A 15,319-nucleotide genomic window follows, 5' to 3' on the forward strand; every position below is an offset into this window, starting at 1 on the left:
ATAGTTTTGAAATTGGGAGAAGACACTTTAAGATCTCTCATCGTAGAGTGATCTCTTTAGTGTGGGCTACGAGCCATGGCCATTTGATAAAGAAATCTTAGGCTGCTCTCTGAGTATTGTTTGTTGGAACCAGTGGAAATGTTAAAACTAGTACATGGGGTACACAGTACTGCTGCAGGATGTGCCAAATGGTGAAACTTCAGTCAACTGCCTCGGGGAGTCCACCCCAGATGTGGATATACTTCCTTAGCCTTTGTCTCTCTCAACATTACCAGCAAGACAACCAGACATTGGAAAAAGACGTTTTTAGATCTCTTATAGAACTTCCCTCATTGTGTCCTTTGTGTGACTATGCATATGAGAGTGTGGAACATCACCTTTTCCTCTGTACTGGCAGAAATGACATCAGAGCTACACTTCTCCCTCTGAGACCTAACATTGACAACACACTCAAGGGAACATTACAGCAACTGCAGCAAACCTACACTTATCACTACATGGCATTGGTCAGAAGGGCGAGAGCCCAGCTGTTGCTGGGTTGATAACAACATCTACAACTACAACATAGATTCCCTATCAATGAGTAATCTCTGAAGTGTGGGCTACTTGTCAGGACAGTTTGTTTACCTTCTTCTAAGGATCTTGTCTGTCACCAGCAGTTGCTGTCCTCACACCTGTTGGACTGCATGTTGCACATCTGGCTGTCCCCGCGGTTTTATGCACCCTGCGTAATTGAGCAAAATTTGATCTTTTTTTTTCATAATTTCGGATTATTTTCCTTTATCATTCTTTGTTGAAATTAACAAAATCGCATAATTTCACATTTTTGGCTCAGTTTGCATAATTTCAGAATCCCCTGTTGTTCAGACCGTATGCTGCTAAGCAATAGCTTTTTTTTTGTGGTCTTTTTGTTTGTTTTGGTGAGTATTTTACAGCATTCTCAACTACATAAGGTAATATGAGCATGCGGGACACATTGAATATTTTCAGTTTGATAGGAATTAACTCTCTCTCTCTCTCTCTCTCTCTCTCTTACACCATATTTCTTCTACCTCTCGCTGTCTCTCTCTCTTCCCTCCCTTGTTCTCTCCCTCCATCCTTCCTCCTCATGCACAATGATCCGACCTGTCTTCTCATCCTCCCCTCACCACCCTCAGGCCATGGATCTGTTTGACCTGACAGACTTCCCCATCCTAGGATACACAGTGCCCAAAGTCATGACTGAGATTCACTTGCAGATTGACCACTGCTCTGTGGATTACAGGTGAGAACAGGACAGGAAAATATCACTTTATTTAAGTTAAAGTTTTACAGCACTTGCGACACAATAAGGCCATATAAGTGCTGAAGATTAGAGGTGTTACAAGTGAGTAACCAACACACAAAAGAAGGAGGAGGGATTAGGATGACAGATGTCTGATAGGAAAGATGGAGCAAACCACACAAGAGCACCCGCCAATCACCCACCACTTTGTTTGTCCTTAAAAAAAAGTACAAAAGAGTTATTTTACTATTACGTGAGAACTACTTCTCACAAAGCAAGCTAGGTCAGATTATATTTTTGATAAAGGAAATGTCATACCAACAAGTTCTATAATCATTCACTTATCATTGCCATCGAACATATAAATATTTTAAGATATCTTGATCCAATGCCTTACATGACATAAATGATTTGTTAGGACAAAAAAGCTCTAATCTATGTAGATAATATAAGGACAGAATAATGTAGATCATTATGAGCAAGGATTGAAACTTTGTTCACATCAGCCTCACATAAGAGCCTGTTGTATAGTTTCTTTAAAGCTGTTTCTGTGTTTTGAAACTGCAGATGGGCAAAAAAGAAAGGTTGGAGACAAGCCGAAAATTCTTGAGCTCTTCTGGGTAAAGATTATTCTTTTAAGAACGTGTGCTTAAAATAATTATAATACCACTCCAGACTAAAGAGACTCATTAGTGATGGAAGTTCTAGACTAGAACACTATCAAGATGTGTGATGAGCAGTGGTAAAGAGTCTCCTAGATGAGAAGCTTTTTAAACTATAATTACATACATTCATTAGGCCTTTGAGTTATTCTTTCTTTCTTTCATACTTTTGATTTGTTTTCCCCCCTTTGTTATAGACCCATCAATTTGCCTGTGTGGAGCTTCCTGACCATGGAACACTTCAGCCTATGCAGTAATATTGTTGCTGAGTCTACTGTGTCTAAAATCCAGCTACGTTTTGATGATGGGGCACTGTTCCTCTCTAAGAAATGTAACAGAGAGGTGAATCTGCTGAAAGGTTGGTACTCAAGCTGTCTGGGTAGTTAATTTGGTTAATTTTTTGTATCGTTTATGCTGTTAAAAGTTATTTTATTTGAATGTTTTATTGTGATGCATTTATTATGTCTGTGTAGGCATGAGCTGTTCGTAAAAATGATAAAAATATTGTGTATGCTTTCTTGTTCCAGATTGTGTGGGTATGGGAAGTTGATGCATATAAATGATCGTAAAAATGATATACATATTGTATGAATGTTTTCTTATTCCAAATTATGTATGTATGTGGAAAGTTATTGCATTTTGAAATGTTTGTACAAATTTCATACATTTGTCTGAATGCTTTCTTGTTTCAGATTATGCGTTTGTGGAAAGTCGACGCATATTATTAATGATTGTACAAATGCTATACATGTGTCAAGGCACGATGGAATCATGCGCTCGTTAATTTTTGGTCATGATGAAATATTGGTATCATCTGATAGCTTGTTCATTTGCCTTGCTTTTGATGAAAAAAATACCCATCTATCTTGAATATAAAGTCGAGATATTTGCAATTAAAGGAAGTGGGAGTCGCCTGTTTTCAAAGATAAAATTGGCTACAAAATAGCTTGAGAGTCCTTGAAAACTGTAAAATGTACATATTTTGTGCCTTTAATTGTTTTTCAGTAAAATTCACATGGAAATGTGGATTTAAAAGGTGTTGAGCCAAAAAAACCCCAACAAAATTTGATTAAAATTGCCATACTAGTGGAAAAAATGCCTATTTCTTCTATTTCATTAATTTGACGAGCTCCTGGTTTTACCACATTGCCTCACGTATTGTGTGAATACTTTCTTGTTCCAGATTATGTGTGTGTGGGAGAAGTTGACCAGCTGAAGATCTGGCTCCAGTTCTCCTACTCGCGTCCACAGAAACAGGTCTGCTTAAACTTGTGTTGTGTTTTAACTGTCTTGTTGTTGTTATGCTTGATTGTTGTTTTTTTAATGAACTGAAAAAGAATTTGAATTACTTCCCACCACAGTCAAGCTTTCCAGTATGTGAAAATATTATATATATTTTGCTTTGTTTGCCAAAGCTACAGATAAAATAGTTTGACACTGTTTGCAAAGATTTTGGGAAAATAAAAACTACTACATATTTAAACTAATAGATAATATGAAAATTTTTGGAAGCTTACTCTTGTTGTGTCCTTGGTATTTGTTTCATTATTTTTCTAAGGACTACTGATTTACTCACAGTGAAATGGATCATATGTACCCAGATTTTCATGGAGAAAAAGAAATGTGAATATACATCCCTGTAAGAAGACAGAACAGAGAACATTTTTCAGGATCTGACTCACTACAAGGCCATCTTTTTTGCTTGTTATATAGGCTTGATCTCAAAATCCCTGTAAAGTAGGCTACTCTATTTTATGTTAAATCATGTTCATGGTGTACATGGTTTTGAGCGAGTTTAATAGTTTAATTTACCACCCCCCCCCCCTTTTTTTTTTCGGTCCCACAAATAACCCTGGTCTGATCTGATGCATCATGCCCATATCATAGCTGTATTGAGAAACTTACAATTTATCTACAGGGCTAACTTAGATCTATTGGGTTAGTTTGACGCTGCAATGCTCACTACTTTTTGACAATTGACTGTCTTTGGAGGGTTTTCTCCCCCCCCCCCCTCTCTCTCTCTCTCTCTCTCTCTCTCTCTCTCTCTCTCTCTCTCTCTCTCTCTCTCTTCTCTCTCTCTCTCTCTCTCTCTCTCTCTCTCTCTCTCTCCCTCCCTCCCTCCCTCCCTCCCTCCCTCCCTCCCTCCCTCCCTCTCTCTCTCTCTCTCTCTCTCTCTCTCTCTCTCTCTCTCTCCTGGCGCTGTGGCGTCATAAACAGTCAGCAATGCCGACAGCACGTGGGAACCAACACTTGCTCGGGGGTCCATGAATAGTGCTGAGCATGAGTTAATGAAATGTCCCAGCAGACGTGTCTTTGGAGGGTTAGGATAAGTCATTGCGAGGATAACAAGCTTCGGACCTTAATAATGTCTGTACTTGTTTGTTGTGAATTTGATTTTCAGTTTTGCAGATTGTTTTTTGACAAGTAATTTATCTTCCTCATGCATTTCAACACTATAATTTTTTGCTCCCCCTAAACAGAAGATCCCCAAAACGGACATGCGGTTCATGTGCAATCAGCTGATGCTGCACACGTGTGCGGATTCAGCTCGCGCACTTGTCGACCTCATCCAGTACCTCGTGCGTGATGGGGACCTGGGTGAGGAGGACTTCGAAGGGGATGCCGACTCATCTTGCGGGGGAGATGAGACTCAATCCATAGCTGCTCAAGGGGTGAGTGAAGAAGACAATCGGACATGAGAACTAGTTTGCTTGATCGAAAATAACAACAACTAGTGAGGGGAGAGATCTTTTTGTTGTCAATTAGGTTTAGGCTGCTCAGTAATCATGCTCTTCTAGTGGAAAGTAGTTCAGTCAATATGCCAAATTTTAATATTTTCATAATTTCAGTTTTAAAAGGGAAGAGTCTATGTACAAGATTGAGAAGGGTCCATTATCTTCAAAAGCTCAAATCATAACGTTAGCATCATTCCACAATCACCAAAATCAGTTCTGGAAGTTTCCAGATAAGCTGTTACTTGAAGAAAGATATCAAGGAGTATGTTACAAAAGTTTCATTCGGTTTAATAATTTCCTTCCTCCTAGTTTATCCTTGAAAAATGAAAAATGCCCAACTTGTGGTTCTTATTAAATTGGGAGCTCTTTTTTTTGTGTGTGTTTTTTTTCTCAGAACTTAAAAAAATTACTTATGCACTTGTGAAATGATGCTGACAAAGTATAATTTATGTATATCAAAATATTGGAAGTTCTTTGCATTAATTCAAATACCTTCAAAAGCTGGGGGATCTTTTTTTACATTGTTTTTAGTAACTATAAGGGCTAAGGAAAATGTGCAGTTGGGTTAAAAAGTTAAATTTGACATTATTCTGTCCTGTTGGCATAGGTTTCTTGTGATTTTCATGGAAATAACTTTTAAGAATATCTTTCAGTAGAAAGTTAGTATTTAATATTAAGGCATTTTTTTTAAAGATAAAAGGTATATTTGTGTTAGGACATACCTGTTCTGAAGATAATCAGAAAGAAAACACAACTTAAGCATATAGTGGTGTCTCACTGTAATTTTCAACATTCAGATTCTCAAGAGGATCTAAGAAAGATACCTTTGAGGAGATTTGAGAGTTTGAGTAAAGAAATCAAAAGTTTAATTGTCTTTGTTCTGTTTCTCACTTTGCAATCTTGTAACTGCAATATTTTTGCATTGATTACTTTAAAGAAGTATAAAGCAGGTGAGAGAAAGTATTATGTGATAAGATAAAAAAAGACCAATTTTTAAATGTTTTTTTCTTTACTGCGTCACTGATACTCCCACTGACCTTTCGCTGGTTTGTCCACTCACAGGAGGAAACGGAACTTCAAGGTCAAGCTGCATCGTCTTGTCCAGTTGTGCCAGCCCTCACCCCGGAGCAGGAAGCTTCAGTCGTCTCGGCTCTAGAGGAAGCCATGAATGACAGTCAAGAATGCTCTGGTGAGTGTGAACATAAATATATAAAGTTGGTTTGGAGCATGCCATTTACGGGTTCTCATTTTTTTTCTTTACCTTTTCTGTTTCTGTATTCATGATTGTCCTTTTTTGGTTAATTTGTGTACGGGTACAAAACATTTGTGAAAATATTTACTAACAACTTTTTTTACAATCGGTAGCAATTGCGATATTGATTGTGATGAATGGTAGTGGTTTCAGTGCCAACAGTGTATTCTCCTGAACAAAAGTGCAAACTTGAGTTTATCTGTCTTGTGAGTAACAACAGTAATAATAATGATAATAATTAGTGTTCGTTAATAATGGTAATAACATTAACAATACATTATTTTTTGTTTGTTGAAAACCTAGTCTTTAATAGCTTATTTGACAAATATCAACAACAGTTATTATAATTTCTGTCAATATTAAAATTCATATGGATGACTAGTTTTCTGGATTGGTAAAGCATGTGGTTAGAGGGTTGCTCTAGAGGGTCCTGCTTCTTCACTCTCCCTGTGTTGTTTCTGTCTCTCTGTTATTATTATCCTTTATCCAAGCACTAAATAGCTATTATTGTGTAGATATGCTTCTCCTCTTCCTTCAACAAATCAATCTGCATTGAAAAAACTTGGTGACATCTCCACAGAAGGAAAAGCGGAGCCTGTGCCGGAGCGTCGACCCAAGGGACCAGGCACTCGTGTGTTCTTCCAGTATGATGGGTCCCAAGTACCAGAGCTGGAGCAACACTTGAGTGAGGCGCTGCACATCACCACGTCAAACAGCTCAGGGTCAGACGATAATGGCAACTGTGAAGATGACGGCAACGAGGAAGAGGAGTTTGAGATTGTGGACTACCACAGCAAAGAAATTAGGGTGAGAAGTTTAAGATTGTCTCTTGTGGACTATCGCAGGGAAGAGATTAGATTGTGGACTATCGCAGGGAAGAGATTAGATTGTGGACTATCGCAGGGAAGAGATTAGATTGTGGACTATCACAGGGAAGAGATTAGATTGTAGACTATCGCAGGGAAGAGATTAGATTGAGGAGAAGGCAGGTGGAGATCTTTGATTTCCACAGACAAAAGATATTAGGGTTGAGAGAAGATGGAGCTTGTAGATTACAACAATAATGAGTGAAATGATGAAAGAAACTAAAATTATGGACAGAGAAGTTTGACCTCACAACAGCAAAGAGGGAAGGGGGAGAAAAAAGTTTGAGACTGGGTAGTACCTCAGAGAAGAGATCTGGGTTTTGGAGAATGGGAAAAAAGTGAGGGAGGGAAAGCTCATGATTATTTGTGGAGCTGCCATTATGTTAGAGAAAGTGGGACAATATGAGTTTTAAAAATCCATGAGTATTTGATATTTTTTTATTGTCACTGTTAGCAAATGAGAAAAATGTCCCTTATGGTTATTAAGTTCCAGATCTTTCTTACTTCTTTTCAAACTGACTTTTTTTAAAACATTCCTTTCTCTTCTTTAGAATGTACACGGCAGTCACAAAATATTCCAGCTGTCGCCTCACCCTCCGGAGGTAGTGGAAAACTATCTTCCTAAGCCTACCAGCTCTTTCGACATTTTGCGCTCGCCTGAGGGTTTCCCTGATCCAGAGTACCAGTATACCCTGAGAGAGTTATCTCTAGTCTGGCGTCTCTATGGAGGGTCTGATTTTGGACATCAGCGCCGTGGCTCTAGTGCTGGTGAGTATTTTCAATCTAATCGTTTGATATGTTTTGTGTGGTATGTGGGAACCTTCTGTCCTTCTTTATTTGCACCCACCATGAGGGGGCTCAGTAGTTTAGCAAGCATGGTGTTTGCCTGTCAACCAGGAGGTCTGGCATTCAATCCCTGCCCGAGTCAGACTTCTTTCTTCTCATGTTTTCTATAGATACCCCCTTAACAAAGGATATGAAGAATCAAACACTTGGTCATGGAGGTCCTGTGTGAAAGTTTTGCATGTTACAGATCTCTTGGTGGCTTGAAAATGGAAAAGAGCAGGCCCATCCAAAAATTCAACAATAATTCCAACCATTAGTTGAAGTCAGCTTTGTCAGTTTAAATATCTAAGAGTACCTTCAAAAACAGCATGTGGCTGCCTCTCAGGCAAGGGATGAATCTACATTCTGTTTTTATAAAATAGCCATGTACTTGAAAATCAGGTGGACTGTGAGATAAACATGTTGAAACCTCTTACTTACCTCTTGGTTCTGGCAGAGGTACGAGAAGATTTGCTCCAACATCTGTGATGAAATGGTTATGTTCTATTCCTGGCTTGTAAAAGGCATGAGTTCAATCCTTTTTGGGGGAGGCATATTTTATAATCATCATCTATTTGCTGGCTTGCTGGTTTAGCTCTGACATGTGCCATCAAAGGGTCTCCTCTGATATGATCAAAATTGTGCTGCAAGGAGGTTAAACTTCAATCGATTTACCATCCAGTTCACTACCAACCCTCTTTGTACAGAAGGGATAGTCAGTAAATCTTTCCCTTGTGTTTAAATCGGATATGACTTATGACTGCCTGAATTGTACATTTTTTTTTCATAATCTAGAGTCAGGATGAGGAGAGAAGGCTTGTCTCAAAAGACAAGCTTTGTAATGGATTTATTTTTCTTCATCAAATTTAAAAGCATGTTTCTCTATTTGCTTAAACTGTATTCCTAAAAGTTCCTTGAGTAGTGAAGATACATGCCACTTATTTCTCATATGTTTCCTTCCCAGAACGAATTGGATTGTCTCGTGGAATGCAGAGGTAAGAGTCTATGCATCGCTGAACAGGATTCATCTAAATTCACAATGTAAAGTGTCAGCAGAGGCTTGCAAAAACATGTTCGGTGTACTCCTCAGGCCAGATAATCAATACAATCACTTCACTAGTGTTGGAATAGGAGTACTCATCACATAAGTTTTAGGAAGTCTGTGTTTCTGGTAAGGAATAAACAAATGCTATGCATGGGGCAAAGACCTAGAAATATGTTTCTTCAAAAAGCTTTGAACATCTGTAGAAAAGACATCCCGTTAATTAGTTTCATGTAAAATTAATAGGGTCGTTAACTTTTTGTTACTACTACTGTTTAATTAAAGACTTTTTTCCTTCCTTTTTTTCTTTCTTTGTTTTGTTAATTCATGTTGTCGTTTTTCATTGTACACTCATATTCTTATTGCCCTTGTCTATGATATTTATATCCTTTTTATGGAATTTCCTGTATTACAAATAAACTATTTTACATGCTGTATTTGTGCTTTTGTGACTTATTAAAATCTGTTCCACAGTCCAAGGTCTCAGAGGAAGACGTCCGACGCAGATGGTTCTCCTCGGAACAGCTGGCGTCGAAGGGGTGGAGAGTTACGTAACTTTGATTTGTTGATGGAGTTCGATTTGAATAAGGTAAGTATCTGGTGTAGTTTTTATCCAATCTTAGTTTGATCCTTGCAATGACTTCAGATAAAAGTATGTGTTGCTGTTTATAGCTATTTAGGACCACTGCTCTATTTGCGCTTTTGATCAATTTTTTTTTTGGATTAACCTTTCATAGATGCTGCAAATAACAAACTATGACAAATGCTTAGAAACAAGAGATGCAACGTTAGATTGGCAGCAGAGAAATATATACTGACATTTTGAAAGCAATAGCTCATTATGAGTGGACATGTTTTTTTAATGGAAGCAGACATGCAACTTTGATTATTTTATCTATTTTCAAATAAACTGAAACTATTATTCTTTCCAAGTGACTTTACTCTTTTACTTTTTCCAAGAACATTTTTGGGCTGTTTATTCCCTTGCCTTTCTGAAGCTGTCTAAGGATAAGGTTTTTTTTGGATTGTCCTGGATTAATTTTTTAAATTCAAACTGTGTCCATGATCAACTCTTTCGCTACGTATTATTTCGGCTTGTGGACACATATTTTTCGGTAGGGCGAAATGAGATGATGACTAGTGCGCAGTTCAAAGGTCTTTGGGGCCACAAATTCAAATAAATATCAACATATTATATACCAAAACGTTGAGTATGGTTTGTCAAATACATCTGTAATGGTTATTTGTGTATTTTTCAACTTTGGTTCCTGTAAAAGGGGATTATGCATCGCAATTTTCATTGGATACGGATAAAATTTGAAAATAAAAAATTAATAATCTTTGGTGAAACTCAAAAAATATGTTTGCACCTAGATCTAGTCAATTGATACATCAAAATAACCATAAATGAATAAAGAACTGGAAAATATTGAAAAATTTGCAGTTATTTACTTACATTCCATAATATCTGTACATTTGAATCATGACTTCCGATATTGAAAAAAAATAAATTATTTTTTATAATCTTGAAAAAAGGATCACAAACAGAAAAAACACTCGTATTTTATATGGAATTCTTCAGAATTGCATTTGGAATAAACCTATACATGTCTTGAGTTGCACTTTTTGTGTAATTTCACCAAAAATAGAGTTTCTGGAGAGAAAAAAATATTTTGACAATTAAGATCTAGGTCTAGCACTCAGAAATATTGATTTCTCAATAACAGTGCATCGGCAATTTGAGTCCAATAGTATCAATATTATAAAGAAGAGTCCTACATGTCTTTAGTAAGCAAAATAATGATACATTTTGTTGTGTAAATGTACTAAGACTGCTGTCTGGGCTATAATTTTGGCATTGCGATAAAACAAAGTCGCATAAACTACGAAATCGCGTTTCAAAACTGAATCTAAACTTTCGATTTTCGGTGGAAACGCTTGACCCGGAAGTCAATGTTATATTATAACCTTTATTTTAACATGGATACGTGGATTGGAATAACATCTAAGCTAGAATTATAGGTCGGTGCTCGAGCCGTCGGGGGCGGCTTGGCGTACGGAAGACACTTTCACCGCACCGCTGCCCATGGCTCGGCGTAGCTAATGAGTTAATTTTGATTCTGAACTGTGTCTAAGATTAATTTCTATTTTGTTCTGATCTATAATAGATTTCTATTTTTGTCAATTTTCATTATACCTTTTTTTACTGTAAAGCAACTGTAAGGCCCACCTCCCTCTATTCATCAATGTCACATTCTCTACGGTACAGATTCGTTTCCGCTACGAGGTTTATCCCACCTGGACTATCCAGTCATCCCGGTTTAAGTTCCTGGTCAATTCTTTTGAGCTGCGGGACCGCATTGTGGCGTCAGAGGTCAACAAATTCCTGGTCAAACTGGTGGATAAGGATCATCCAGAGCAGAACTCAGCTTACATGGTGAGATAATGTAGTCACTTTTTAAAAGGTTTTGCCACTTGAATACCTCATCATATGTGCAACTTTTTTTTGTTTCTTTAAAGTCGGACTATTTTCTAGTTATTGAAAATAATTTGTCGTATTTTTTTTTTCTGCCCTGTGTATAAACGTTTTTATGAATTGGCTTGGAAAAAAAATTCTCTTGTTGTTTCTTGTTCTTTGCTTCTTGTAAAGCAGTTCTTATCCTCCCTCTGTATGATTTGTTGTATGATTTTGACTCAAACATAAGAAGTTTGTGATGAAATTCTGCAACAAGGTCGAATTATCAGTGACAGTGTGCACTGTGCTTCTAACATTCGTGGAAATAGGTATGTTTTCCAGCCTAAGTCACTACATTACTAGATGAGGAGATGTGATAGGTTATTTAATAGAGGCTCTTGAAAAAAACCACGTAATTCCTTTTCCACGTATAGAGTCTCGCTTGCTGTTCATTTATCTCACATTGAACAATAATTCCTTTTCAGTTGCATCTCAGAATTGTAAAAATCTTTGGAAAGGTATCTGGATGGCCATAAAATGTGCAGTAGCTAATTTCTTGAATAGTTTCAATATCCTTTCCATGTATTCATTGCAACCAACATTTTTTTACATGCATTACCTAAATTTGCTGCATGCACCTTCATCTTAGTTTGAACAATGAAGACGATTACAGCACGAACTCCTACCTCTGTTGTGATGAGACATTAACTACTACAAGTTTTTCTTCCCATTATGTACTTCGAGTTTTCCTACTCTCTGTTCACTCAACTCTCAGCTGATGTTTTCCGGGGTATTCAAGCGGCCAGAGCACCTCCCACACCGCGAGGAGCTAGAAGTGAAACTGTTCCTGCTGCCCATTAAGCTGAATATTGATCAGGTGAGGAAGAGACTGCATTTTTTTCTTTTTCTCTCTAACATTGTTTTTAAAGAAGTTGCTTACTTGATGGAAATTCTGAGTGCTTTCAAGTGTTATTTCCAGTTTTGCTTACATGTTTTTCTGTTTAGGCCCAGGCCATTGACTCATTCGATAGCATACTGAGCTATGGTGAGGATCTCGAGAGGAGCATTCTCGATCTTAAGTTGTTTTAGGAGTTTTAAAGTCTTGCCACCAACTTGTCTCAGTCATATAGGAGAGGGATGCTAAATTTGAAGGTCCGGCATCTGAAAAAGCTATACAGTGCTTGGAAGGGCATACCTTAAAATTATGCAGTTTAAAGTGAACAATATTTCTGTATTTTTAACTGTGCACCAGTATTGTTAATGGAGTGCAAACGAAAAGCATTAATATTTTTATTAGATTTATCTTTTTGACTCAAAATTGGACTTCGAACACCTTGCTACATCTGAGAGCAGTGAGATTTGAAACCACTGTGGGCATTTCATTAATCTTTTGTCTTTTTGTTAATGTGTTTTTTAGCTCGCCCTCAACTTTCTGAAGACCTTCATCCAGCAATTATCCGAGAGTGAGATGGAACCTTCCAGTGGACCCCCACCCAGTGGGTCAGCTGTTGGTGGTCGGGCATCTCCCCTCGGTGGCCGGGCCTCTCCCTCTGGTGGGCGGGTGTCTCCGATAAGTGGGCGGGCTAGCCCACGAGCGTCTGTTGGGAGTGCAGATCCCATCATGCAAGTGCGAGAGCCCTCGACGAAAGAGTCTAGCATGGACGAGACCGAGTTGTTGATGCAGTTTGATGAGTTCAGCATGAAGCAGAGCATTTATCTGCAGGTGAGTGATATTGTTTTAAATCATTCTGGATTTACTTTCGAATCTGCTGTACTGACTGGTCACATGTATAAGAAAATCACCTCTGCGAACAGCCTCTTACTGTGTCCTCCCTTGTGTACTTTTTACTTTGTAATGACACTGTGTGAGATGGCCATCAATCTAAAACGGCCACTTTTCTCTTCAACTATGAGCACCCATCTTAAACATTTTCAACTATATTTGTTTATCTGTTCATTTTATCATTGGTCAAGATATGTACGTTTGTAATTACACATCCACTTTTCTACCATCATACCTACCCACCTGAATGTCTGTCTGTCAGTCAACAAGAAGTTGTTGAAAGTTTCATTGGTTCTGCTGCCTTTACTTGTCTTTGGTTTCTCAGGGCTTCCAGTCTTCCGTAATTTTGCGGATTTCCGCAAATTAGCAGAATTCCGCAAATGGAAAAATTTCCTTGAAAATTCGTGCCCCCCCCCCCCAAAAAAAAAATTATTTTCAAAAATGCGAAATAAAAAATTTCCGTTATAACCAATAGTCAACAATAGCCAACCCATAGCGGAAGTGCTCTTTTGTTTGAAAGTGTAGACAGTGTCTTTCACTTTCATTTTCTAAAGCTCAAGAAGCAGAGAACCAGCACTGTAAACAAGAGGAAGAAATGACGATTGTGGTTCAATAGATCTTGGGCCTGCCAAGAAAAGAAAACTCTAAAGAGAGCTTGATTTTTTTTTTACCAGACTTGCTTATTTGTATTGTTGTGGATTTAAGTTGAATATAAGCTGTCAAGTTTTTTAGATCTAAAATCTAGACTAGAATCTAGATCAAGTCAAGTTATACTATTATTATAAGGAAGGATTTTACACCTTATGATGATTATGGTGCAAACCAACACAAGCAGAAAAAAGTTGAACATAACTGTCAAGTTTTATAGATCTAATTGTGGATGTACAGTATCTGTACAAGGGAGAAAGCATGGCTTTGGATTTAGAATAATATGGGTTAACACAAGCAGAAAATTATGTAGGCCTATGCAAGGTATTTTTTTTTTCCTCACTTATTTTCTTGTAAAATTTAGGCTTGAATAGCCAGAAATGGCATACTTAGGATGCCCTGAAACAAAAAATTCTCAAAACTAAAGGGGGCGCTGTCCCCCTTCAACCCCCTGCCAGGCCTCTGCCCTGGACCCGAAAATCTTCGAAAAATGACATCAGCTGCTGGAAAGCTCTGGTATCTTTTTATCCTTTTCTGTTCCTGGAGAGGCTGTTATCATGTTGACGTGATGTATAAAACGACTCATTTACTTCTGTATCTTGTCTTTCTGTTCAGTACATGTATTTCTGTTCATGTGCTTATCCGTCCATCTATATATGTCAGATTCTCTTTATGGAGTGCAGCTGGATTTTGTTGTAGCTGAAGCTGCCTAGTTGAGCCTCTGTTCACTGATTCAGAAAAAAATAATTAAAAGGGACTACTCGTAATGAAACAAACCGTACATTTGTATTACGACTATGTGTTACTTGTAAATCTAATTTATTCTGTTCCCAGGCACGCCTCAATGAGAATGTGTCGGAGGTGCCTCAGGAGGATCTCCCAGTCTTCATTAAGTAAGTATCCTGTCCTTTATTGACCTGAATTATTGCACATGAACTGGCAATGTTAGTGTGTTCATGTGATGTATGTGTAAGTTGGGTGAGATTGTAGAATTTTAATTTTAATTTTTAAAAAAAATTACTTTACATTATTTTAAAGTAATTAATTAATTGTATTTATTTATTTATTTAAATAATTAATTAATCTATTTATTTGGCGGGATGGGTTGAGAGGTTTGTACATTCGTAAAGAAAACATTCACAATATTTGTCTTACGGCCCTGTAGGCATATTTTTGTTGTTGCTCTCTGGGGAAGGTGTGAATAGTCTTGATTTTTCATAGACAGGTCCAAATAGTTACAAGCTTGAACATAAGTCAGAAAGGAAAGTGAATTCACATCTAAACAACAGAACTTGGAAGAACAGTACTGTGTTTCATTTTTTTTTCTTCTTTTTAAAATATTTTTTTTAGGTCGTTTGTGTTCATCTCAGATGTTACCATTAAGCTCGACTATCGTGGCAAGCACTGTGATATGGCTCAGGTGAGAATACTGTCTTCCTGTCTTTCCATCCATTTATTTGTATGCCTCCTGACAGTTTGGCTCTCTGTCTGTCTGTCTGTCTTTTTCTCTCCTCTCCCCTAAGTGGTGCTCTGTCTTTCCCATACCTTTGTATATCTGTATATCTGTTGTCTTAGAACTATTTTGTCCAAAATGCACTCTTTCGATGAAATAGTTCTGAGCCGACAATATATATCTGTCTGTTTGGCTCTTTGCCTCGCTCTCTCTGTATCTGCCCATCAGTTTGTCTTTGAACTTTCTGTCTTTTCTTTCTTCCTCTTTCCCTACACTGAATGGCCTGTGAATAGTTATGAGTGTGCCACTGGTAGAGATCGCTCTTTTTTTTTTT

General features: G+C 37.7%; 1 protein-coding gene across 1 annotated transcript in view; it reads left to right on the forward strand.

Moving 5' to 3' along the window:
* LOC101856826 (autophagy-related protein 2 homolog A) overlaps positions 1-15,319 on the forward strand; it is a gene marked incomplete at its 5' end in the record, with an annotated part of 80,398 nt that overhangs the window by 60,541 nt on the left and 4,538 nt on the right. Inside the window, 14 exon segments of the mRNA XM_013085562.2 lie at positions 1,158-1,264; positions 2,124-2,284; positions 3,110-3,183; positions 4,407-4,598; positions 5,724-5,850; positions 6,494-6,720; positions 7,331-7,547; positions 8,569-8,599; positions 9,121-9,235; positions 10,916-11,083; positions 11,877-11,978; positions 12,519-12,824; positions 14,367-14,425; positions 14,883-14,952. Of these exon segments, the coding sequence (XP_012941016.1) occupies positions 1,158-1,264; positions 2,124-2,284; positions 3,110-3,183; positions 4,407-4,598; positions 5,724-5,850; positions 6,494-6,720; positions 7,331-7,547; positions 8,569-8,599; positions 9,121-9,235; positions 10,916-11,083; positions 11,877-11,978; positions 12,519-12,824; positions 14,367-14,425; positions 14,883-14,952 (1,956 nt within the window).

The sequence above is a fragment of the Aplysia californica genome, unplaced genomic scaffold (assembly GCF_000002075.1).
Source record: "Aplysia californica isolate F4 #8 unplaced genomic scaffold, AplCal3.0 scaffold00387, whole genome shotgun sequence".
Lineage (NCBI taxonomy): Eukaryota > Metazoa > Mollusca > Gastropoda > Aplysiida > Aplysiidae > Aplysia > Aplysia californica.